Source organism: Miscanthus floridulus, chromosome 1, assembly GCF_019320115.1.
Source record: "Miscanthus floridulus cultivar M001 chromosome 1, ASM1932011v1, whole genome shotgun sequence".
In the NCBI taxonomy this organism is placed as follows: domain Eukaryota; kingdom Viridiplantae; phylum Streptophyta; class Magnoliopsida; order Poales; family Poaceae; genus Miscanthus; species Miscanthus floridulus.
Genome location: NC_089580.1, coordinates 26,024,345 through 26,050,526, shown reverse-complemented (window position 1 = coordinate 26,050,526; position 26,182 = coordinate 26,024,345). Strand labels below are relative to the sequence as shown.

The window sequence follows — 26,182 nt, the reverse complement described above, 5'->3', positions numbered from 1 at the left end:
GGTGGTGAAATGGTGTCCCATACCGTGTGTTTACATCACCTTGGGTAGGTTTTCCATGCATTATTGTGCTAATTGTGCATGTAATGTAATTGTCATAATTCTACCGTTGATCTGGTGTTATCCTCGATGTTCGTCATGATCACAAAGATGAAGTACTTTATCCGGACACTACTCGTATTGCTGCCTCCAACCTATATGGGCTATGGGCCTATGGCCCAACTATGTGGGCACATGCGCGCTCTGCGATGTTTGGCGGAGAGGCGCGGAGAGCGGAGGGGGTCGACTGTTGCTGTGCATCTATCCACTCCACGCTGCTCTGACGACACACCACGCTCTCCAACCCCTCCCTCTCGGGCGGCATGGCCGCCGCCCTCTGCCTCCCCCGCGCCGGGGCCCCGTTCATCCTCCTCCGCGCCTCCCGTTTCGCGCCGTGGGCGGCTCTGGTTCCCCGCCGTCGACTCCTCTCCGGGCCTCCCACTGCCGGCGAGCTCCCGCCCCCGGCGCTCCCGCCGACTTCGAAGCTCGCCGACCCGCCGGTCGTGGGGACGCCGGAGCCCCCGCTGCCGTTTAGGGCCGCGGAGGCGGAGATCCTCCGCGACATCGACCCCCGTCGTCCAGCTCATTAAGGATATCCTCCACTCCGAGAGGTGATCACTTCCTTTCTCCTCAGTTGCAATGAACTTGTGAAAATGGAAATGCAGTGGTCGAGACTTTCCTCATGCCTTCTGAGTTCTCTAACCAAGCTCCGTGCGTCCGAGCAGATACGGAGATGGCGAATGTCTCTGCCCAAAGGACGAAAATGTCGTCGTGGAGAAGCTCCTCTCCTACCATCCACGCGCGCAGGACAAAATTGGGTGTGGACTTGACGCTATAATGGTGAGTCAGCCACTAATAACAGCTGCACAATTTTATTTTCACTAGTTATTATTGATTTTCTGTTGAAAACATGGCACTTTACCCAAAAAAAAAAAGAAACGGAATGAATTGATGATACGCTGTGATTTCCTTTTAGATGTTATTATTCTGCTGCTGCTTGTGCTAGTTACTAGTTAGTTTCTTTTTGGGTCAGTTTTATTTAAGTTGGAGCCTTGCAGCAAGTCCGGTTCTTTGCCTCATTTGATTTGTGCCGCCCCTGATCAAAATGTGGTTGCACAGTCGACAAGCCACCCTCATTGTTGAAGATCTTTGTCATGTGGGTCAAGGCCAAAGCCAGCCATCGAATCTGCTGGGATCATCTCTTTTGTATCAATGAGGTCATTGCTAGTGATGAACGTTGGTTTCCATCAACAACATCAACATCAACAACCAAGCCTTTAAGTCCCAAACAAGTTGGGGTAGGCTAGAGTTGAAACCCAGCAGAAGCAATCAAGGTTCAGGCACGTGAATAACTGTTTTCCAAGCACTCCTATCTAAGGCTAAGTCTTTGGGTATATTTCATCCTTTCAAGTCTCCTTTTATTGCCTCCATAGGATCAAAAAGATCTTATAGGGGTCAGCTAACCCTGTTGAACCCACCTAGCTCCACCTCTTATGTGGGGTATAGCCTACTCACGGTGCAAGAAGGTGACCAACAACCGTGCCTTCAGTAGACCTGGGCTAGAGTCATTGATCATTGTTATGGTCAGGTTGTCAAGTTGGGTATATGAAAGATCTTCAGTAGACCTTGTCTAGAGTCATTGTTAGTTCAGGTTTTGTTCATTGTAGGTTAGTTGAAATGCCATCATGCCATCTTTAGATTGACCCTTAGTTGATCAGAGTCAGGTTTTTAAGGGAGGCATTAAGCAGTGTGGGGTTGATTGGTTGAACAACTTATCTTTCCGGTCTCTTCTTCAACCCTGCCTTGTTGGTGGCTATAGCTCCTAAGCCGCGCCGATTAGGTTTAGGGCCAGATCCACTGGCCCACCTAGATTTCAGCACCGATTCCATTTTATACCAGGCTATTTGCTGGCATTTTGCAATACCACTGAGGCTATTTACTGGAGTTTTGCACCATGTATGTATGATTGTATATATGGAAAATAAATGAGGCAATGCCACACGTATCTTGTGCTGCCAAGGCTATTTCATGACATTCTGCTCTGAATAAATATGTACTATTAATAATAATTATCAAAGTGGTAGTCCAGCTTATTATGAGGAAATTGTATTCTGATCAAGAAATGGTTCTTAATTTTATCCATTAAACTCAATCGCTAAAGTAGGAAAGCTACAAAACCATATAAAAAAGAGTTAAATGCATCAGTGACCCCTGAATTTGTCAAGGGGTGCCACTTAGGTCCATGAACTTTAAAAACGTATTTCTGGGTCCCTGAACTTGTTAAATTGTGCATCGTAGGTCCATACCAGCCACATATGCAGTTCTTGCTGACGTGTCACGCCAACATGGCATGCATTTTTGTACTTAAACCCTCCTCTTCTCCCTTCTCTTATTAATGTATCCCTTCAATCTTGCTCTTTGCCTCAAACTTCAGTGACAACGATGGGCACGCGCATGGCCATGAGGACGACAAACTCTGCCACCGCACACAGAAAACAACAGCACACTGCAACGCACTCCGCTGCCGTCAGCCCGTCACGCCCGCCAGCCACCTCCCGCACCGTGCTTGTTCACGCTCCCGCCGTGCTTCCATGGGTAGGAACCGCCACAACCACTGTTGTGCCTCGTGCACAACAGATCAAATGTTGAAGTAGGCCATTTGCTGCAGGCAGCACAGCCTCGCCGCCCAACTGGGGCTCGAAGTTGATGCAATCATCATCCGGCTCGGACGTGGACGCCAGTGTCGCATTGTCCAATACGCGGCGACGTCGAGGAAGTACATGCGGCCGCGGTCGCTGGGTTCTCTGGCCGGAGGTTGAGCTGCAAGATCACCACCTTGTTCACCTGCTGCGGAGTCTGATTACACGGAGCATCATCTTCAATTCAAGGCAACGACGATGATGAGCGCGGTCACCATGGCGGCCACCGTATACGTATACCGTGCCGCATCCAGGCACCAGAGTGTTGAGGTCCCTGTTCCGTCCGTTCTCATGTCTACGCCTCCACTCTTGATTGCGAGGGCAGGGGCAGGGGCGCAGGGTGTCGTTGTCCTCCCACTTTGCGAGGGCAAGGGGGCAGGACCTGCGCGCGGCCAGCAAGCCCGGACGGTGAGGGCGAGCGCGCGGCATGCCGACAAGAACAGGGGCGGCCCGCAAACGCGCGGGTGGCGTGCGACCGACGTGGCCGAGGAGCTCGACGTGCCACTTCCCTCTAAGTGCATCGTGTCGTCGGCCAGATCGAGGCACTAGATCCCAATGACCTGCACGGAGCACGGCGTCCTCGGGCTAAGGTTCGGCGAGGCACGTGCGCTCGTCTGCACGCTACAGTTGCACTGCCTCCTCGCCGCCGCCGCTAACCCCGCGAGCACCTTTAGCGCCGGCCACCGCTTCAACCGGACGGCGAGCATCTTGCGGCTGCAGCAGATGGCGTCCACCTCGTGCCCGCCGAGCGTCAGCGTGTGCGGCGGCGGCGGCGACGGCGACGACGACAGCGACAGCGACAGCAATTGGACGGCGAGCATCTTGCGGCTAAGGTTGTTGTGCGAGGACGAACGACCGTGTATGGGCGGCGCTAGCCGCCGATTGCTATGGCGTGGCCATGGTGGCAACACGCGCTTGGTTTGTGGCTGTAAGGGGTTAAATGAAAAAAAATATATGCCATGTTGGCAATGACACGTAAGCAAGAAAACGTTGACAAAGCGATGTGGACCTGCGGTGCATCATTTAATAAGTTAGGTGACCATAAATGCATTTTCAGAGTCCATAGACCTAAGTGGTACACCATGACAAGTTCATGGACCCCTGGTGCATTTAACTCTATAAAAAATGTAGAGCTGATCGGCTATGCACATTTGCCCATTAGACCAATAACTTCAACACTTGTGTAGACTCACATCTGCCCCTCGGAATTGTTCACATCAACTCTGTATGTAAGGGCATATATAAATTCCATATATTATATAAGTTTAATTCGATTGATGCTATATTGAAGTTGATCTTCCTTTCAAGATCAATCAGTACCATGCATCATATGAATCATTTATACTGTAGTGTGGACATAGTCATTGACTTTGTACGCGACCATGATTAAATAATTCCTTCCATGAAGTGGAATCGCTTTCTCAGTCAAAGTGCTCTGTGCTTATATACTGTATTATGAAGCTTTTGTGCTGGATACAAAGAAGCTCGCAAAATAATACTACATAATGCTCTCACGCGAAATTACTTTAGCTAGGTTTAGGGTACTTTGCAAATACTTCATACATCCTTGACAGCAAACTTCAAATGTATACTTACAATTCAGAGATGTATATGTAATTGAGTCTCTTAACTTGGATTCTCCTTGAAGGTTGATAGGCACCCTGAGTTCAGGAAGTCAAGATGCCTTTTTGTTGTTCGCACAGATGGTGTTTGGATTGATTTCTCATACCAGAAGTGCCTCCGTGCATACATCCGGGGAAATTATCCGTCGCATGCTGAGAGATTTATACGAGAACATTTCAAGCGAACATGAGGAAACTCAAATCATTTGAATACATTGATTTTTATGAGTTTTGGAATAGTTTATGTACATTATTGATCCTCAAAGCCTGTTGGTTTATTTATCGCTTCCTTGTACGCGTGCATGACTGAAATCTTAGACTACATTAACCTTTGCATTTGTAAAGGAATGCATGTAAGGTTAAATGGTTCAGATGAGGTAATGTGAATAGGTGATTGGCAGACGTGTCTAACCTCCTAGTAATTCTTTAGTGATTACGGCAGACTTCAGAAGTGTAGGCAAGGAGGCGCTTTGAATAATGTGTGCAGATATACATGCCATGGATCGGTTCTTTATTCAGTTTGTACATTTCTGTATGAACATACATATTGTACACATAGAGTAGCTTGGTCACACTTATGGACCGCACAGGGCACAGCATACATTACAGGAGTACTACTTGAGAAGGACAGGCGTCAGAGTTCACTTGGTCGGCCTGGGCCTCACGACCAGCACTGGGCAGCAGGCGTGATGGATGAGGTAGTCGCTCACGCTGCCTAAGAACGCCCTGCATCGTCAGTTCGTCACAAAGAACACACATGAGTAGATCGACAGGTTTTCGATGGCCTCGTGTGGCAACAAGGCAAATGCGATCTCTACCTCTTGATTGTGCCGAGTCCCCGGCTGCCGAGGACGAGAAGCCCGGCCTGCATCCGCTCCACGGCCTGGCAGATGGCCTCCTTGGCGTCGCCCTCCACGACGGCCCCCGTGGCGCCCACCTGCGGACCTGCCTCTCCTTGCAGACGTCCAGCGCGCGCGCCACGATCCTGCGGGAGTTCTCCTCCTGCGGCACGGTGTGCATGGACTCCGCCGCCGCGGACGGGGCGTACACGACGGCTTTTGGATCATCAGCGTACGTGGCACGAATCATTCAGGTGTTAGCTTGGCTAGGAGCAAGGGTGGTCGGGTCGGGTGGTACTGGTACCGATACCGTGCGCGGCGACGGGGTAGGCGAAGTGGTCGACGGCGTGCTGCGCGTGCACGCCGTCGACGACGAGCGTCGCGTCCGGGTGTGGTGGCACCGCACGATGTTGTCCAGCGCCCACGACAGCGCGTGCAGGTTCTCCTCGCTCGCGTCCACGGCCACCACCACCTTCAGTTCCGTCGCCGCCTTCCTCGCCGTCCTCTCGCCACCTCCATGCGTGCCGCTCACCGCCGCTGCCGCCTCGGTTTGCTCCATGGCGCGCACGCTTATACGTACGTGTGTGTGACCGGGCCACCGGGCTAATCCTTTGGCTCGCTACGGCGCTTCTATATAAAAAGAATAGAAGATCGATCGCTCGTGTCTGTACTCTGTACGCGCACAGGCAGAATACTAGCTAGCCGCGCCTCTCCTGCTTTGTCATGTGCGGCTGTGCCTGGCGGACGGGCGGCACGGGATAGAGACGAGCGGAGGCCTAGGCGGCCGTTCTTGTTGGCTTCCGCCGTTTCTCGGCTTGTGCTTGCGTTGCAGCTTCTTGTCTTCCGTGGACGCACCCAAGGTTCGCAGAGCAGACACCTGGCTTTGGTTCACGCGCCACCACCACAACCGCAGTGTGCAGCGCCCCTGTTCGTATCCTGGAACTCCCACTGCTGGCTGCTGCCCAGGAGGGCGGTAACTTTTGCCTCGTTTCAGGAGCAACGAGAACATGGCAGCACAGATCATCGGCTCCCAGCGGCAAGCATACATCCCAAGTGTGTTGCTCGATCGATCTGAGAGCAAACATGTACGCTGCGTATAGTCATAAGAGTCGCACAATACTGTAAAATGGGAAAAGAGCGTCTGTAGCCAGTGACGGATGCACGATGCGGGATAAGGGGAGGCTAAAACAATGGAGATGTTGATTTGCATAAAGATTTAATGGTGAAATCAAGCTTTTGCTACAGTGATTAGGCTTGAAATCAAACCATTAGGGGGGGCTGGAGCACCCCCCCCCCCCCCCCCCCCCCCACCCCCCACCCCCCACCCCCAGCCCCCCCCCTTTGGATCCGCCGCTGGACTGTAGCCATACAAGCAAGCTCAGGCCCAACTCTCAAGCTCATCCATCAATTGGGACTTAACACACTAAATCCATGCTAAACGCTGAATTGGTTCAGATAGAAATTCATATTACATTGCCTTGTGTTTTCTGTCTATCTCGGTAACATATCCTCGGCCATCAATCAAGAAAAACGGTGGCAAACAAAAGACTGTCAGTCTGCAGGTACTGAAAGAAGCACACTCCTTTTAAACCAAAGGACCATGATCAAGCGGGCATCTTCCACTTTCTTGCCATATCCGCTACCATCTCCGAGAACAGTTTAAGCTGAACCTTAGTGTCCGGTTTTGTTTCATGGCAAAGACCAATGTCCAGCCTTAAAGTCTTTATAGAAGGCGGACTTTCTTGAAACAACAAAGAACACTGCATATGAAGTGATGTTATTACCCTTCATCGGATACTAAAAATGCTGCATGAACTATATATGTAGGGTATATAAGATTGAAGGAACAGACCAGGAATTGCAGGAACAATATAGCATTTATCCTGCAGCACTTCTTGAAGTGTTTTTCCTTCTTTTACTTTGATCCACTTACTGGAGTCATCAGCTGCACATCAAAACCAGAATGCAAGGAGTTGTATAAAAGACCGATTAGTACAACATGACAAGTTGACAAGTGACGACACAAGAGTTTCTTGCAGTACTGTAGTTTGGCTAATAGAGGAATCTATGGAAGAACATTAAAGCACCTTCCTAATAGTACTAACAAAAAGAATAGCAGGGCAGATTCAACCATGCTATTTTCCTTGAGTATGATAAACTAAAAGAAACAAAAATAAAGAGCATTTGCTAGTCGACATACTTGATGTAACAGTGCTACATTTGCTACTGTCATGTTCTTCATCTTCCCCGTCAAGCAGGCTATCCGGAAGCGCCTTCAATTCTACAGTGCCTTCTAGAAGATATCTTAATACTTCACTTTTGGACAAAGGTTTGCCAAAACCATCCTAATGCATAAAGATGAATATAGCCAGTCAAAGAGTACACTAGTACAGAATTGACCTATTTCTTTAAGCTGACCAATAATAAAACCTGCAGTAGGATGCCAACTGAACCTTAAAGTAATGAATGAGGTTAAACCCATAAGGTTAGTGAATTAGACAAATTGGACTAGATGGTGATAACAACAATCTCTGTGATAGGTTTGAAATCTGAAGTTGCCGATGTCTCTTCAATCATCATCAGAAGTTTTAATTTCAAAGCAATAAAGGGTAATGTGATGCCATGGTTTCCATTTTTCAGGGTGTCACCAATAGGAACTAACAGCAATGAAATACAACCAATGACAATAGTAGTATAGACAATATCACAATACTAATACTTCAATTACATCACAATCATGGATTATACTATGTTCATTTGTAATCTATGTCCTGTGACTATTTCCTAATTACAGGACAGCTTAAATGTGCAGGTGTTGCGAGTCAGTACAACATGTTATTGTTATCTGATGACTCCCCTGCCAGAGTCACCTATGGTTCACCTAACCTCAACAGAATTTTCCGACATCCAAAACAACAAAAGGATCAACAATTGTTCAAACACAAAATGAAGCGTCAAATTTTGTTATAATGTTCAATGAAGAGGCTACATCACACGATGCTTTTTTTCTTAACAAAACTGTAATCATAATGCCTAGCAGGAAGAAGTAGGGGTTTATTCTCAAGCAAAATTAAATTCATCCACACAAACCTGATAATACAATTCGACTGAGTCCCTTGTGTAAGCGTGGTTCTCATCCCATGGCAATGGTGGAGAACTTTCTGAGAACATGTTTGATAGTTAAGGATACCATTACCATAAATTCAGTAAAGCTACTTATACATCTACACGACTACACATTTTAACTCAACCAAAGAAAGCATCATGTTGTTCAGAAGGATATGACATCAAGGTGGGGCGAGAAAGTATCTGTATCTGGAAAATCCTCAATGAAGTCACTCGACATGACCTCTGGGTAGAGCAGAAGAACAGGCAGTGGAGCACGCCCTGCTCATCCAGCTTTGGCTTCTTTACCCCTGTCAGCTCTTGATAGGCTGCCTTCCCAAGCTTCACCCCTCTCATTTCCATAGCAGCAGCAAGATCCTACATACACAATAGCACTGGTTTACTCCACATATTTGAATTCCAATATTAGTTACAGCAGTGTCAATTGTTAGGCAAAAGGAGACCTTGGCTTTGGCGATTGCTTGTGCCACTCTGACGGTCTTGCTCTGTCAGTTTTGCGTCCACTTCCGATAACAGTTTCTTGAATTCCTCGTTAGCGGGGTCCTGTTTGAGCCCCTTCCGGCAGAAGGATGCCGCGTCCGTCAACAAGTAGAGCGCAAGCGCCGCCTTCACTGCCCGATAGTACGCCTAGCTACAAGAACATCTCACGTCACGCGCCAGCTCCTCCGCCGGATCCAAAACGTACTAAAAAAGAAGGAGCGGTTACCTTGACGCTGGAGGGAGAGAGGCGGATGGCCTGCTCGGCTTCGTCGAGGGCCCGTCGGTGGTTGCCGAGAAGGAGGTTGACGTGTGCTCGGTTGGCGAAGCGAACGGAGGCGTCAGCGGCGGCAGATGCATCGAGGGAGGAGAGGGGCTCCATCTGGGCGATGGCCTTTGTGTAGCAGGAGATCGCCTCGGCGTAGTGCTTCCGGCCCATCCGGACGAACTGGTTCCCCTGCTCCTTGAATTCGCGCGCCGCCGACTCCTTGATGGCGGCGACGCCGGCCAGGTCGGCCTGCTCGCTCTCAGTCAGGGGCTCAGCGCCGGGCTTCCATCAGCAGCGCCATGGCCAGCGGATTGAGGTGTTCTCGGTTTCCTTCCTTGGCGGCGGCTACCTGTCACCCGTAAGTTAGTACTTTTTATACCAAGCACATCGTAATAATGATAAATAATCCTTCGATTCTCGCTTCGCCGCCGCCGTTGCCACCGATTCTCGATTCCTTTTTAGACCTGATGAGGGATGTCTGATTTGATTCATGTTACTACTAATTGAAGTAAATCATCTGTATTTCAAACCAGCTCAGTGGATAGAGCGTCTGTTTCCTAAGGAGAAGCCCGTAGGTTCGACCCCTACCTGGTGCCTTTTTTTTTTAACAAAACTATATTTTTCCTTTTCACTGTACTAATTCCTTTAAAATTTTGCTTCTTCTTATTTCTTCACTATAAAAAAATACATTTTTCCTTTTCACTATACTAATTCCTTTAAAATTTTGCTTCTTCTTATTTCTTCACTATACTAGTTCCTTTAAAATTTTGCTTATTTCTTTGAAAAAGAATTTAACCTACCTCCATTTTTTTTCCTTTTCACTATACTATATAAGGTGTTCTTTTAAAACTTTGCTTCTTTTCTTATTTCTTTGAAAAAGAATTTAAACTACCTCCATTTTTTTTTGTTCACCACCACCTTCACATGGAGAGAATCTAAAAGTTACTAAATAATTAAAAAAACAAATATGAACCGTTGGTCATTTATATGATCTAGATTTAGCAAAAAAAAAAGAAGAAGATGGAATGTGGTCAATTAGTAAATATCTAAACTGAAAATTACAAAGAATAGTAATTTGATCTTCATATATAGAGTAAAAAACAGTGCACTTAGATAGAAAATATTAATGTATTGCTATAAATAATGTTCCTACTTAAAAACAGTCAACTCTTTTCATTCTCATACGCCCAAGTCTATTACACTGATCGATTAGCACCCTATTCGCTTGGGCTTGTTTGATTATAAATCGTACTTTTTCAGCCAACGAATATTACTTTTCTCTCACACTAAATCAGTCAATGGTACTTTAAGTCATGACTTATCAGCCAAACAAGCCCAAACGAACCTGGCGTAGAATTATTATGGTCTTCATCTATCAAAGTACTGATTGCCGTGGTACTAGACAAACATATGATTAGGGCTATTTCTCCAGCAACGATGCATAATCGGGGTCAATGATTATTGTGATCAGCGATTTTCTATTGATTTTTCGATAAATCAGTGGGATCAGCTGCCCCGATAAAAAACTTCGGCTCCGCCACTGTTACATAATGAAAGACTAAATAAAGTTATGTTAGAGTACAAGTAAAAGACTAAGTCACCTAAAAGTTTAGTGATAAAAGACTTTGGCTCTGCTAGTCTGCCACTGGTACACGTATATGTGAAAACTATTTAGACAAGTCACTTAAAGTTTAATGATACCATTAAATTCCATATAAAACCATTTTGGAGACGTAGCCATTCATTCTTTGCCGTAAATAACCTCGTCGAACCTTATTTTCAAAGTTTTGTTAGTGTAAACGATGCCAATCATTAAAAAAATGTGGGCCCGTGGTTTGGTAGCATTGTTAATGGGTTTATATTGAACACCGGTAGCATATTTCAAACTCTCGTATTTGATTTTTTTTCGTGCTCCATGCGACCATGCCCGAATTTTTTTGTTTTTCAGCCCTTTTTTTAAAGATTTTTACAAATACACCTCTGGCAGAATCCTTTCAAAAAATGCGCCCTTACCTCGGCCCCGTGACAATTGGCGTCGAGCTTAGATCCAGGGTCATTTTCTGCGTGTCGTTGACGTGGCTGCTTGCATGGAGCGGACGTGGCATGAGCTCGGCGCTAATTACTATGACGCCGAGCTATGGAAGTTAATAAATTTTAATTTTTATCATGACTTGGATGAGGCCGTTCGGCTGGCTGGTTGCCGGCTGGCTGGCTGGTCCTGTCACTCACGAAATCACGGTTCACATCTTGCTAGAACAGTATTTTTCTCTCACAACAATCAGCCGGAACAATATTTTTCAGTCCTGCCGAACAGGCCCGATATTGAGAAATGTGGCTAACTCTAGATTTTTTACAGTGACTTGTTGTTTGATTATTTAAAACAGACTAGAAATACTTAAGATAAAAAATGATCTAGGGTTTATATTAATGAACTAGCCTAAAATGCTTCTAAGTGTTGGATCAATAGCTAACTTCTTTTTTTATGATGCTGTTTTGACCGGTGTAAACTATAGTTTCTTTTTTAGATATGAAATTTGATATTTAATAGAAGTTGTAGTTTGAGTTGAGTATAACAAATTTTGCTTTTGGACCTAAACCTAAATCAGTCTTTAACATGACCGAATTGTAACGTTGTTTTGGCCCCTCTAAATCTTTCTAATTCTCTTATCGCCGGTAGTGAATTAACATGTTTGTGATATTTTATCTTCTAAATTTGTATAGCAACTCAATTTGATACCGTACTACGAGTTTGAATACTCTATGAGGAGACGACAACAAAATAAGTCTCGTCAAGTTTAAACTTGAACACGGTAAAAAATCAAACTTAGCCACGGTCATAAATTCTAGACTTAGCTATATTTCTACGTGCTTCCAGGTCATGACGTGCTTACAGGTGAGGTGTGTTGCGTTCGTGCTTGCATGCCTACACATGCACGTACGGGTCGTTGCATGCACCGATGCATCTTCGGTTAGTAATGCAATAGACACATACAACCGAGCCCTGTATCGCCCCGATGTACTGTAAGAGTCGAGCTCTGCACTGTGTCGCCCGAACGTGCTGTAGTTCCATTTGGTCAGGCAAATTTTTTATCTTAAGTATTTCTAGATTGTTTTAAGTGATCAAACATCAAGTCACTATAAAAACTCTAGTGTTAGCCACATTTCTTAATATCCAACCTAGACAACATCCACGAGTTCAACATAGATATAATGCACACTAAGAGTTGAACATCTCCAACTGCTTACTGAGTAGATAGAGATAGATTATTAAAAATATAAAGCATAGCAATAAATAGACAATTTTACAGATATCTGTAGAAAGAAAACCCACAAATTAAAGCACGAAGCCAAGAAATATTTATTTTTTATTGGAAAACATTGAGAGGCCTTCTGGTTAGCGAGGATATCATGTTAGAGCGAGGGTGGCTGAAGGACTTTGAGGACAGGTTTATATTTACCTTTACGTTGGGCAAGTTGACGTTGCAAGTCTTCTTTGAGTTCGTCGCTGCAGAAGCCCTTAAGCCACACTTCCTTGAGGTACCGAATCTCTTGCAGCCTAGAAAGATACAAAGAGGCACTAGAGCACTCAACCCTCAGTACATGAACAACTAGTATATTTTCAATAGTTGCCTGTAAGTTTGTGGTGCAAACAATTTTAAGGACCTCAAGTCGTAGCCCAACGAACTTCCACTCATCATTAATGTCTATACGAAGCGCATCATCTTGAACTAGCTTGATACAAAGATGTTTCATAGGTCTATTGATAGGATGTACTAAATGATCCAGGATGACTTGCATGTCATGCTATTCCTGTAAGGTTACCTCAAGGTTCAAGTTTTGGACGTTGACAAACTCCTTGATCCAGCTACATCATGGTAGGATGCGTATATGCCCGTGCAGCTTAAAGCAATAACTGAGGGTCTTTGGTGGCCGAGCAATTGTGTCATCCAGAAAAGGAAACGGACCATCCGTGTTCTTATCGAGTCGCACTGACAAGGACTCCATATGGTTGAGACACGAGATGGCAGAAAAGAACTCATGGATGTTGTCCAGGTTGGATATTGAGAAATATGGTTAACATTAGAGTTTTTACAGTGACTTGCTGTTTGATCACTTAAAACAGTTTAGAAATATTTAAGATAAAAAATTTGCCTGACCAAATGGAACTACAATATTAAAATTCTTAAGTATTTCTAGATTGTTTTAAGTGATCAAACAACAAGTCACTGTAAAAACTCTAGAGTTGGCCACATTTCTCAATATCCAAGTCATGGTAAAAATTAAAATTTATTAATTTTCATAGCTCGGCGTCGTAGTAATTGGCGCTGAGCTCGGCGCCGTGGATCTTGGCGCCAAGATCCATGGCGGCAAGCTTGTGCCACGTCCGCGCCACATAAGCAGCCACGTCAACGACACGTAGAAAATAACTTTGGACCTCGACGCAGAAATAATTGACGCCGAGACGTGTAAGCTCGACGTTAATTGTCATGGCGTCGAGGTCCAGGCCTATTTTTTGAAAGGATACTATCAGGGGCGTATTTGTGAAAATCTTTCAAAAAAAGGCTGAAAAACAAAAAAAAAATCGGCGACCATGCCTCCATTCATAGTCTACTGACCTGGACAGGGCCCACTCCGTAGGCCGCAGCAATGGAAAAAGTCTACTTAATCCCACACCTTTTATATTTGGTCTACTTCACCCCTAACTATGAAACCGTCTGTTTTACCCCCCTGAACTTTCTAAAACCGTCTAACAGCGGGTCTGCTACAACAACGGTGGGTTTGCTACCAGTGTTTTTGAATTTTCTTTTTATTTATTTATTTTCGGTGAATTTTTAAAAAATAATAGTAAATCATAGAAAAATCATAAAATGAAAAATCTAATTTTATTGGACTCCACATGAGTAGATCTACACAGTGAATATATAATACGGTATGTTTAGTACAATTGTTTTTTTAGCTTTAGATTAATTAGAAAATCCAATTTTGTCTGTAATTAATAAGTTATACATAGTCCAATGAGTACGAAATTTTTACTATAATTCAAGCATACAATAATTAGCGTACCATAAAAATTTCACCACAATTGGACCATAGAAGATGCAGCTATGAATTATTCCAATTAATTACAGATAAAATTAGATTTTCCAATTAATCTAAGGCTACAGTAAAAAAAATTTGTACTAAAGCAAAACCGCTGTCAAAAACCGCCGGGGGGGGGGGGGGGGGGTTAAAATAGACGGTTTTGAAAAATTCAGGGGGTAAAACAGATGATTTTATAGTTAGAGGGTGAAGTAGACCATATATAAAAGGTGGGGTTAAATAGATTTTTTCCCCGCAGCAATTGTCACTCTTGCTTTCGCACAGCTCAAGCAGTGCCGGACCCAAATTCGAAATCGGCCAACGTCTCGCCGCCTCCGCTCCCCATTTCAAACCGAAAACCCATCTCGCTGACCCCTTCCCCTTCTCCCGTACCTCCGATCCGCCTCCGCCGCCGCCTCCCCTGCCCAGGCGCCGGAAGTCCACCTCGGGCTCCAGCATACCCGCGATGCATCTGGACGGCGTCGACGACGAGCTCGGTGGCGGCAGCTACGCCCCCTCCCCCGCGCGCTTTGAGCTCCAGGAGGATCCTTCCTTCTGGAAGGACAACAACGTGCAGGTAGAGTTTTATCCGCCTCGATGCGAGCTGCCTCCTCCCCTTCCATCCAGCCATCGTTTCTCCTTCCTGGGAGTGCTATAGTCTAAACTCGCTCGGGTCGCTCCTCGTGCGGGACTGCGCCCGCCAGCATTTCATCGAGCACGTGTATGTTTGTGGTCCCTTAACTTCTCCAATCTGCAGGCTGTGATCCGTATCCGACCGCTGAGCGGCAGTGAGGTATCGCTGCAGGGGCAGAAGCGGTGCGTGAGGCAGGATAGTAGCCAGAGCCTTACCTGGATTGGACACCCCGAGTCCCGCTTCACTTTCGATCTTGTCGCTGACGAAAATGTCACGCAGGTGCTCTTGCTGCTCTCGATTCTCAGTTTAGCATTCGTCCCTCTTTCCTTCTGCTGACTTATTTTTCGTGCTATGTGCAAAACGCACTTCTCCTTTCGTGTTGTTCAGGAGGATATGTTCAAGGTTGCTGGGGTGCCCATGGTGGAGAACTGCATAGCTGGCTATAACAGCTGCATGTTTGCTTACGGGCAGGTAAACTGCAGGTTTCACTTGCTGGATGCTGCTGCAAATACTCAAGTTTTAAGATTGTGCATTATTCTGTGTTTACCTTTCATTTTCAACGCGTATGCCTACGAAATTACCTGTTTCTGCTAGACTGGAAGTGGAAAAACACATACAATGCTTGGTGACATAGAAAATGGAACACGGAGGAACAATGTGAATTGTGGTATAACTCCTCGAGTGTTTGAGCATCTCTTTGCCAGGATCCAAAAGGCAAGGCTCGAAGATCTGTTGCTTTCTGGATGCCTAATTTTGCTGACATGACATGTTACTGTTCTTAGCTAAATGTATTCATTACGGTTTGCAGGAAAAGGAATTAAGGAGAGATGAAAAGCTCAGGTTTACTTGTAAATGCTCTTTTTTGGAGATTTACAATGAGCAGATTCTGGATCTGCTCAACCCAAATTCTGTAAACTTGCAGGTAATTCATGCACGGATTCTGTTGTAATTATACAGATATTTATTGGTTTTGCATGCCTTATGTTCAAGTTATGCATATACTACCATACCTCGTGTTAATTTAATGATCCCTGCTTTTTCTTTGTTGCATCTTTTTTATGTGCTTTTAGCAAATGTCTATATTTCGAGATATACAAATACATTATTCAGACCATAAGCTGATTAGCTCTAGCCTGATTCTTCCAGATAAGGGAGGATGCCAGAAAGGGTATCCATGTTGAGAGTTTGACAGAGCATGAAATCTCCAATGCTCGAGAAGCGCTGCAACAACTTATTGAGGTTGATTGATAGAATAATTTCATTTTTTTTTTGCCTTTTATGCTGAGGTTTGTCTATGTAGTTGGGATTGTTGGAAGCTTGAATCCCTTTTACCTGTTCAAATGGAATCAAGTTTGCACAATTTTCTGGTTCCTAAATTTAAGGTTCAGTGCATGACTCAGACCTTGATATACATTCTTCATTTCTTTTCAGGGAGCAGCAAACAGAAAGGTAGCAGCCACCAATATGAACCGAGCAAGTAGTCGCTCTCATAGTGTTTTCACCTGCCTTATTGAAAGTAAGGTACATGAGACAAATATTCTCCAGAGCTGTTACTGGTTTGTAATAAGTTCTCATTGTGGGTCTCTAGTTTCAAGGTGTCATAGTGGCATCATATATGCAATCTTATTATTGTTGGTTATGACACATACATATTGCCCTTACTTTCTCTTGAAATTAATTATTCAGTGGGAGTCACAAGATATCAACCACCACCGCTTTTCTCGACTCAACCTTGTTGACCTTGCGGGCTCAGAGAGGTAACTTGCATAAGTAACATCACATATAATCATCTGATACGACTATAATAGATTTTCAGTGTGACCACTTTTCAGTGTCTTTCACTCTCGTATTTAGCATGCATGACTGAAGGAGAATATTATCGGTGGAGATTGTGTTATATTGCATTGGGCCTCATGGACTGATTATATAGAGTACATAGGACTAACACCTCACGCGGTTAGACAATGTGGTACTATTCCTAGTTACTCTAACATCCCCCCGCAGTCACAGCGGGAGCGCTGCAGACTGTGAGACTGGAGAAGAAGCTCAAGCTAACATCCCCTGCAATCATAACAGTCGATGCGACGCATATGATGTGGCTGGAGAAGAAGCCGATGAGTCCTCATGCAAGGCGGTAGCCCTTTGTGCCGATATCGAGGTAGCCGAGCGTGAGGGCGCAATAGCCGTGGTCGAAGAAGCCGTGCTGAAGATGGTCGAGGTCGACGTAGTTGTGGTCGGATTGCCATGTCGATGGAGCTGCAGGCGCGCGAGGGGCGCCATGATGATGACGGAGACGCGTCGAGGTAGTCGTCGTGGAAGGGGGCGATGCCGAAGTCAACGCAGTCAAGGCTGTCGTAGACGTAGAAGAAAGGCGACGACGCAGTCGAGGCAGACGGGGTAGGAATGGGAGGGTCGATGCCGAAGTCGATGCAGTCAAGCCACCTGTGCGTCGAGGTGTGGGCTGGGTTTGCCAGTCCCAGCAACGCATCGGGGACGAAAGCACGAGTCGATGTTACCAATACCGGGCGTACAAGGTAGAGGGCCCCAACCACGGTGATGCTATCGACGTGGTTGTGCTGGACGAAGAAGAAGCAGTGCGAGAGCAGACGCATCGGCGAGCAGGGCTCAGCGACGATGCGAGGGGTGCGACCGGCGAGCATGGCTCAGCGACGGCGTGGGTAGCGGCAGCTCGATGACGAAGACCCAATCAGCAGGACGAAGACCTTGTGCAGACGGATGGCGCAGCAAAGAGTGCGTAGTACAGTCGTTGATGCACAGGGGACGGTGATGTAGATGCAACGGCGAAGCAGACACATGGGCGATGGTGCTGTAGCCCGACGAGGCGACACGGCAGCAAGCCAGCAGCCCTGTTGCTCGGAGAAGATGCGCATAGTACTCGGCGATGGACGTCACGGGAGCCAGGTGGATTGCGCATAATCGGTTGTACGGACCGAGTACGCGCGAGGTGGAGCGACGATGGAAGAAGTCGGCGGAGGCGTCCCGATCTGTGGTGGTGATGACGAACCGACGATGTAGACATGCGGACTGAATGACCGAGAAGCGACGCGGGAAGGTGTCCCCTCGGCATCGCCTGCCCCGGCCAGGCCGCACAGTCGAAGATGTAGATGTCATTGTAGTCGATGCCGATGCCGGAGTAGGTATGCGCGAGGTCGAGTGGCGATGGGCGACTCAATCCCGATCAGTGATCGGGCAAACCAAAAAGATACAGCAGCAACGGATCAGGTGTACCCCGGCAACAGTGCACCTCAGCGCGGCTCGTCCCGGCTTGTGGCACGAGCTGCCGGAGTCGGACGGGGCAGGGCTCATGGTGGGTCGTGGTCACGCGAGGTCGCACGAGGATGACGCAGATTGGCCGGCCGCCACCATGGCGGCGCGGTGTTGGGGTCGATCTGCCCGGGCCACCACCACGGCGGTGCGGGATGGGGCGATGCCCAGCATCCTCCACAGCGAGCGCGGAGAGGGCGGTGCGCGCCGCGAGAAGACCCGATCTGCCGCTTGACGACGACGAAGAGGGCGCGGGATCAATAGGATCCGGCGCCTAAAGAGGTGGCGCTGCCCCCGGCGGAGATCGATTTCTCCCCGGGGGCGCGCGGTGCGGAAGCGGCGGCGGCTAGGGTTAGGATCTAAACCTAGGCGAATGATACCATGAAAGAGAATATAATTGGTGGAGATTGTGTTATATTGCATTGGGCCTCATGGACTGATTATATAGAGTGCATAGGACTAACACCTCACGCGGTTAGACAATGTGGTACTATTCCTAGTTACTCTAACAATGACTTCTGCCTTGCAGGCAAAAGAGCTCAGGTGCTGAAGGGGAGCGACTGAAGGAAGCTACCAACATCAACAAATCACTCTCAACTTTGGGGTTAGTTGATTATCTTCTAATAATACCACAAACTGTGGAAAATCTTTTGAAATTTGTTATAAACTTAGCACGCTGAATCAGATTCAAGTCACAGCATTACATGTTTTGTAACTATTTTGGTCCATGGCATTCTTGCAGACTTGTCATTACGAACCTAATTGCTGTGTCAAACAAAAAGTCACAGCATGTTCCGTACAGAGATTCAAAATTAACATTCCTCCTCCAGGTAATATCGACAACTGATGCAGTAAAGTTGCTCATGTTGTAAGTTGGCATCTACGGAGCTATTATATGATTACAAAGTTTTTAGATGTGAGTTTGCATTTCCTTTGCTGATAAAAGATTTGGTTATGCCTTTTCTCTGCTTTCCAGGATTCCCTTGGAGGAAATTCAAAAACGACCATAATTGCAAACATAAGCCCATCCAGCTGGTAGACTCCTAATCATGATTGTTCTATTCAACTGCCCTTTTATTTGAAGCTTTCATTCCATTTTGAAAGTTACACATTTGATGTTTCTCATTTTCTATCTAGTTGTGCTGCTGAGACATTAAGCACATTGAAATTCGCGCAACGAGCTAAATACATACGGAATAATGTAAGTAACCTGCGCACATTGATTAGCATACCACCTTTATTTTGTGCAAGCATCAGCTGACTATTACTTTTTGTAGGCTATAATTAATGAGGATGCTTCTGGTGATGTTCTTAGCATGCGCTTACAGATCCAGAACCTTAAGGTATATATGAGTTTATACGTTACCAGATATTTACTGTATATTGAGGCAATTGCCCAAATATTCTTATTGGATAAACATTTGTAATGTGTAGTTTATCATACATCTTAAAACTTATCTACTTTTGCAGAAAGAAATCAGCCGTTTGCAAGGACAATTAGGTTCTGATAAAACAGAAGGCATTGCCTCCCATCGGTTTGTCTGTGAGTCCCCTAGCACATTCAAATGGGATCAAGGTCATGGCATGTTCACTCCACTTACTTTTGATAAAAGGGCTACACAGGTATTCATAGCTGTTCTTGCTTGTAGAACTTGATGTGCTTGCAGGCTACTTACACTATTTTGTTGGTACCTTGTGTTCAGAGGAACGATTACGATGCTGCCCTTGTCGCTGCTTTTAGGAGGGAACAAGAGAAGGAAGCACAATTGAAGGCAATGATAGATGCAAAGCAGATTGCTGAACAGCTGGTCTGTAGTTCTTCATGATTTTGCATCTCTGCCTTCAAAGCACTTAAAGCAAAAATATACACGGATAGTCATGTGTTTGCTCATTTTAAAATTCTGTTCCTACACAGGCAGCTCAAAAGACAGAAGAGGTAAGAAGTTTCAAGATGAGGCTTAAGTTTCGTGAAGAACGGATCAAAAGATTGGAGCAGGTTGCTTCAGGGAAATTATCTGCTGAAGCACATCTTTTGCAAGAGAAGGAAAACCTTGTAAAGGAATTAGAGCTCCTGCGGGGTCAATTAGATCGTAATCCAGAAATTACAAAATTTGCAATGGAGAATCTACAATTAAAGGAAGAGCTACGAAGGTTAGCATTACTGTCTATACTATGGCGCTCTTTAAATGGTTGTGGACCTGTGTGATTGTTGGTAAAGAATAACTGATTCTTGAATAGATCATTGTTTGAAATAGCTGTTTCCAGATATCCAGTTATTTTTAATGTTCTGTTAACCTTACCAGTCACTTCTACTTTGTTGAATATTTTGTTATGTGATTACAACTCATTTTTTTTGTATGTGACTGATGGCAAGGAGTAACTGATTTTTGAATATTTTATTGTCTGAAATAAACTTTATGGTCTGTGCTTTAGTTTATCTGCTTGGAGTTTAGTTGGAATTTTAATGGTCTTTTATTGTTACTTGCAAAAATCAGGTTGCAGTCATTTGTTGATGAAGGTGAACGAGAAATGATGCATGAGCAAATCATTATTTTACAAGATAAGGTATTCCGTTGCGAACTCATCTGGATCCTGTTTGGGGTGGACTCTAATGATGTGAATATGTTACTTCATTGAAGTAGTGAGCTTACTTAATAATTTGATTCGCAGCTGCTTGAGGCTCTTGACTGGAAGCTTATGCATGAGAAGGAACCTATTAACAAGGTTTGCTTATAACTATATGAAAAAAATTCTGAATTAAGGATGCCAATCCCTAACTATATGAAAAAAAATTGGTTATATTTACTTCATGGAATTATCCATGCTTCACTTGACTTATATTTATAAAAACTTATGTAGGGCCTCTCATTATTCGGGGAGTCAGCTGGTGATGAGGAAAATGAGTTTCTTCGTTTGCAGGTTGGTGTAAGCATACTACTGCGACATATACAACTCTGATTATACCTTTGTTTATATAAGTATGTTACTATGTTTATTCATTTGTGGCTGTAACTACTTTATAATTTTGTACTGCAGGCTATTCAAAATCAGAGAGAAATTGAGTCGTTGCGTAAAAAATTGACATTCTGCCTTGAAGCAAAAGAGAATCTTGAAAGGTATACATTTTGTCCTACCTTGGCATGCTGTTACTAGGTTTATTACTATTAATCAATATGTTTCCTTCTTCCATAGTCTATTGAGATATTTATGCTTTTAGAGATGGCTAATAATACTGCCTGTGACTCGTTTAAGACATGGACATGGTTTCCAATATGACACTTTGACTTGTAATTTTGAGAAGTATACAATTCTAAATAGATAGAGAAAGCTATATATTATGAAAGTATTTTTCATGATGAATATAGTAACATCAACCTTGTTGTCAATCAATGTAACTTTTCATATATTGAAGGACTATAAGTGTTTGACCATCTAAAATCCTAAAATGTTCTACATTTATTGGAGGGAGTAGTGTATTTAGTCCTTGTATGTTACACAAAACAGGTTAATTGAAATTCTGAAACACATGTGGTTGTTATTTTCAAGTTTCGTCTCCTTTCTGCTATGTTGCCTTCGATCCCCTCATATGCCACATTATCGGCTATAGCATTTCTCTTTTGCTTCAAAGCTTGTGTGGTAACGTGAACGAGCGTTCATAATGCTTGAAAAATCCCAACGAGTAGATCATTTATTAAATCATTTGGTTTCACTTCTCCACATTGACATTATTGTTGATTGTTCCCTATGAATTCCACCCAATGTTTGTTCCCAGTTTCTCTAGGCATTATAATCATGCTTATGCTTGTACGGAACTTTCAGTTTCCATGCTATCAGCTACTGTTCTGATGCCATTGCCTGATATATCAAACAATGTGCAGGCATGTCAATGAGTTGACCACAGAATTGGAGCTTACAAAGAAAAACGATAACACAGATAAAGAGTTCAAGGCTGCCCAGCTCCAGGAGCAAGGAGAGGCAAATTTACATAACTTGTCTGATGCTCAGATGGAACTTAAGACTTTGGTTGATGCAATAGCTTCTGCAAGTCAACGGGAAGCAGAAGCTCATGAAACTGCGATTGGTTTGGCCAAAGAGAATGAAAAATTGAGAATGCAGCTTAAGGTTTTGTTTGAGGATCACAAGAGATTAGTTGAGCTCTATGAAAACGCTGTTGTCAATGTTGAAGCAAATCAAGATGGAAACCCTGTGAACGAAGATCTGCTGAATGCCCAACCAGCAGCCACATCAGATTTGCATGCACATAACTCATCCAATGTGTCAGAGGAGTCTAAGACAGTAGATGAACAATGCACCAAGGAGGACAATTTATCAAGAGTTACATCTGTTGAATTGCGTCTTCAGCTGGAGGAGATGCATGAGGAAAATGATAGACTTATGGGTTTGTATGAGAAAGCTATGCAGGAAAGAGATGAATTCAAACGGAAGATTTTAGAGCAAAGCGACTCTGAAGCTGTAAAGGAGATTCAACTGCACGAGAAAGATGTTGAAATGAGTGAAGCAGCTGAGAATCCTGAAGTGAAACATGTTCATGACTCCACAATTATAGCTTTGAAAGAAGTGCTGCAGATTGTTCGGAGTAAGCTGGAGCTTGTCCAAGATAAGGCTGTGTCTGCTCAGGATGCAGTTAAATATTTTAAGGTACTCGAAGTGGCTAGTGGTAAGGCCGAAGAACTTTCTGCAAGAATTGAGCTTCAGCGTCTAGGCGCACAGCGTGGTCAGGACGACATCACTGTCCTGAAGTCTGTGCTGTCAGAATCACAGGAGAAGAAAAATGCTTTTGAAGACAAGTATTTCTTGCCTGCAGCATCATGTTGGAACTTGGTTTTGAAGACCAAAAGTCTTGCAGAGTCCAAGTTCGATGCCAGCCTTGAATCAATGAATCAGAAGAAAGAACAGTTGAATCATCTCCGAACTCGCAAAATCGAACTATCTGCCGCAAGAACAAGAGCACGTGAATGTGAAACTGAGCTGAGAAGCAAAATTGATGGCCTTAAACTGAAACTTCGCTCTTATGAAGCTCAAAGAAAGGAGGAAGAAAAGGTCCTGTTTGCTATTGATAACCTGGATACTTCCACTGCACCAATGCATAAACCCAAGAACTATGGCAAGGCAACCGACCTGCTGAAATCCGAGGAGGATCGGATGAAGCTTTGGTGTGAACTACAGAAGGCCCGTGAACAGCTCTCCATGGTACAAAAGGAAATGAAAAACATGAATAAATGTGATTATATTGATTGTGAGATTGCAGTCCTTGAAGCAGAAATAGAGGATTCCTGCCTCTCCATACTCGAAGCTGACATTGAGAAGTTTGTCCGTGACAACACGTTGACCGAGATTTGGGAGGGTAGGGCAAAGGACATGGAAGCCTTGCTGGTTGAGTACCAGGACTGTGTTTTCCAAGTCAACTTGAAGGAGGAAGAGATCAAGGTGTGTAATGAGTCCTTGCAGTATCAAGCCAGGGAGTTGGACGAACTTCAGTCGAAGCTAAATAAGGCGATGCGGGAGCTCGGTGAGCTTCTGCAAGACAGAAGAAGCTTAACTGCTTGCGGTCTGGATGAACCCATGCTGTCCGTTGGTGAAAAGGTGGCAACAGATCTTGAGGTTGTCCGGATTCATGTCGATGAAGCTAATCTGTGAATCTGTGAATCTGACAATCAAGCTAATCTGTGAATCTGCGCAGCTAGTTTCAGGTTCCTTTAAAGATGCGATGATTGACAGGCTAGTCTGTCTTGGTTTCATCTGTTCAGATCCTTCGTAGCAAGACATCAGAGATGGGATGCTGCTACATGTAATTTGCTTCATCAGATGGAAACTATCTGATGCCAAATCTGCTGATTTTTTTCTTCTGTAGATCACCTATCTTCTGGTGGTCTTGCTAAGTCATCAATAGGTCCTGTAGGCTACTGTTTCTGATCCGATTTCTTCTCTGGTGTACACTTCAAGATGGAGGACAGAAACAAATTCGACTTAGGCTTACCTTTGGGTTTTGTAACTCAAAACTGATAGCAACCAGTGAAAGTGCAATCAAGTCTTAATTATGGATTTTGGTAATAATGACTACGCAATTAGAGAACTGAGATTTATTGAGATTATATATAGGAAATTTATATTCGAAAATGCTACACGAAATGGAGGAGCCCTTAATTATAAATGTAGATGGCTTCAAACTCAAAGGATGTTTAAATTCTTTTATATATTGAATTTGATTATAGGAAAATCTATACTATAAAGGGGGGCACAATGCTTAAACTAATATGTGCTGTCAAGTGCTCAAACAACCACATTCATTCTCAGATTCACAGCCAAGATAGTCTACACTTCACTATTACTCTTGCTGTCTTGCGTAGTGCGACACTGCCGCACTTAAAGAGTGGCTCCGCCGACCTATTGGTCACGGGCTCCAACTCACCCGACCCCTTGGTCGTGGGCTCCATCTCGCCTGACCCTTAGGGTGCGGTATCCGTTGCGGGCTAGGGGTATATATACCTTTCTCTTTTCTCGCCAACGGCTATCTACGATTTAAAGTGACCGTTGGGGGTTGGGGGATATATAAACATTTCTCCTTCCTTTCCAATGATAACCAACTTGGCTCTCTTCTTCCTCACTTCTGCACGCCTAAAATAGAGCAGAAGCTCTCACTCTCACTCTATTGTTGACCTCAAGCCCCCAAGCAAATCCATTGTTTTTCCCATCAATCCTTGAGGGACAGGGGTTCAAAACTCGATTAGAGAACAACTCTATTGATTCTCAAACTCTAAAGAGCACTTAGTTCACGTTTTAACTATCAGTTGTGTTTGTTACTCTTGGAGCTTGGCTCCTAGCTGGCTAGAGCGTCGTCCGCGGAGCTTGCCAATTTGTGTGGCAGCCCCGAGAGGTTTGTAGACATCTCTTCAAGCTAGTAAACTTACCCCTCATATCAAGAGTTAAGTCTCTTAGACTTGAGAACGAGGAAGGGCTGAAAAGCTCTAAGCCTTAGTGGCTAACCTCAACAACGTGGAGGTAGGCAAGCCTTGGTGGCGAGCCAAACCATGGGATAAATCATTATATTACTTGTGCTTGATTTACATTACTTGCATGACATATTGTTGATTGGGGTGATTTTTAGAGTTTGAGGCTGATCTACTTGTGTGCGGTGTTTCCACCACTTTCAACTATCGATCTGTGACCTACTACCTGCAGGAAGCTAAGAAATTTACTCAATCTAAAATTCGTTGGGTAGATTTTGAACTATGAACTAATCTCTCCTGCAGATGAGGGAGTGCTGCGCTCATAGAGCAGCAGTGCCGCGAGTCAATTTGACTTTGGTTTGAGTTGAATTTTTATAGGCCTATTCACCCCCTCTAGGCGTTCTAGAGATCCTACAAGTGGTATCAAAGCAAGGTTACCTCATGTGCGCTTCACCGCGTGAAGTATGGAGCCTGGGGGAGGATATGTTGTTGTGAAGCCCATCAACGTCGATCCGAAGGACGTTGGGCTGCATGACACCGACAGTAGTGAGCTTAGCGCCTCTACAGCGAGCAACTCCATGCTCCCGCATCTAGAGGCAACCGATGCTGAAAAAGCTCAAAATGAAGAAGAAAGAAGAAGAAGAAGGACAGTTAGAAAAGAGAAGAGAGAAGCAAGAGAGAAGAAGAAGGAGCAACAACGATTAGAAGAGAAAAAAGCAAGAAAAAGAAAGAAGACTCGAGAGAGAAGCTAGAAGAAAAAGAAGAGAAGCAAGAAAGAAGAAGAAACAAGAAGCAAAAGCCTCCAATGTATCTTCAAGTGAGCTATCTAGCAGCTCCAAAGATGGTGATGATGATGAGTCCTATCAAGTGCATGGCAAGAAGGACAAGAAAGGAAAGGGTAAGAAGAATGACAATAACAAATATGTCGTCGTATCCTTTAACTATTCTTTTATGTCTATGACTAACCATGATCACAAGTCTTTCATCAATGTGCTCGTGGGCAAGTTACCTCATTTCGATAGGACTAACTTTGCCAAGTGAAAGCACTTGATGAGAGCCTATCTTATAGATCTTCATCCTGGCATTTGTGAGGTTGTTTGTAATGGATTTGAGGCATCAATTGATCCTAAGAATCCAACCATGTAAGAA

At 44.7% G+C, this 26,182-nt stretch overlaps 1 protein-coding gene and 3 pseudogenes across 2 annotated transcripts; 2 read left to right on the top strand and 2 right to left on the bottom strand.

The window, feature by feature from the left end:
* Positions 1–269: 269 nt before the first annotated feature.
* LOC136464065 (protein DCL homolog, chloroplastic-like) lies at positions 270–4,637 on the top strand (annotated as a pseudogene).
* Positions 4,638–4,900: 263 nt separating this feature from the next.
* On the bottom strand, positions 4,901–5,813 carry LOC136464163 (universal stress protein PHOS34-like; annotated as a pseudogene).
* A 736-nt stretch (positions 5,814–6,549) lies between these two features.
* Positions 6,550–14,605, bottom strand: LOC136453502 (uncharacterized; annotated as a pseudogene).
* On the top strand, positions 14,480–24,127 carry LOC136476518 (kinesin-like protein KIN-12G). Of its 2 annotated transcripts, none has more exons than XM_066474396.1 (21): positions 14,480–14,723; positions 14,904–15,059; positions 15,168–15,251; positions 15,375–15,494; positions 15,589–15,702; positions 15,927–16,019; positions 16,212–16,301; positions 16,467–16,537; positions 18,595–18,669; positions 18,808–18,895; positions 19,042–19,100; positions 19,203–19,266; positions 19,343–19,408; positions 19,536–19,688; positions 19,769–19,873; positions 19,981–20,216; positions 20,561–20,630; positions 20,736–20,789; positions 20,925–20,984; positions 21,102–21,181; positions 21,944–24,127. In XM_066474396.1, exons 1-21 carry the CDS (start codon positions 14,613–14,615, stop codon positions 23,721–23,723), a joined length of 3,729 nt encoding a protein of 1,242 aa, XP_066330493.1. In that variant the 5' UTR covers positions 14,480–14,612; the 3' UTR covers positions 23,724–24,127. The 2 variants fall into 2 exon arrangements, with proteins under 2 accessions (XP_066330493.1, XP_066330486.1); XM_066474389.1 differs by having other exon boundaries at positions 20,925–20,990.
* Positions 24,128–26,182: the final 2,055 nt, after the last annotated feature.

Bases quoted from the DNA above. Each gene is read 5' to 3' on its own strand.
- LOC136476518 (XM_066474389.1), top strand. From the start codon at position 14,613: ATGCATCTGGACGGCGTCGACGACGAGCTCGGTGGCGGCAGCTACGCC. The intron at 18,670-18,807 runs GTTAGTTGATTA...GCATTCTTGCAG, and splicing joins AAATCACTCTCAACTTTGGG to ACTTGTCATTACGAACCTAA. The intron at 19,874-19,980 runs GTCTGTAGTTCT...GTTCCTACACAG, and splicing joins AGCAGATTGCTGAACAGCTG to GCAGCTCAAAAGACAGAAGA.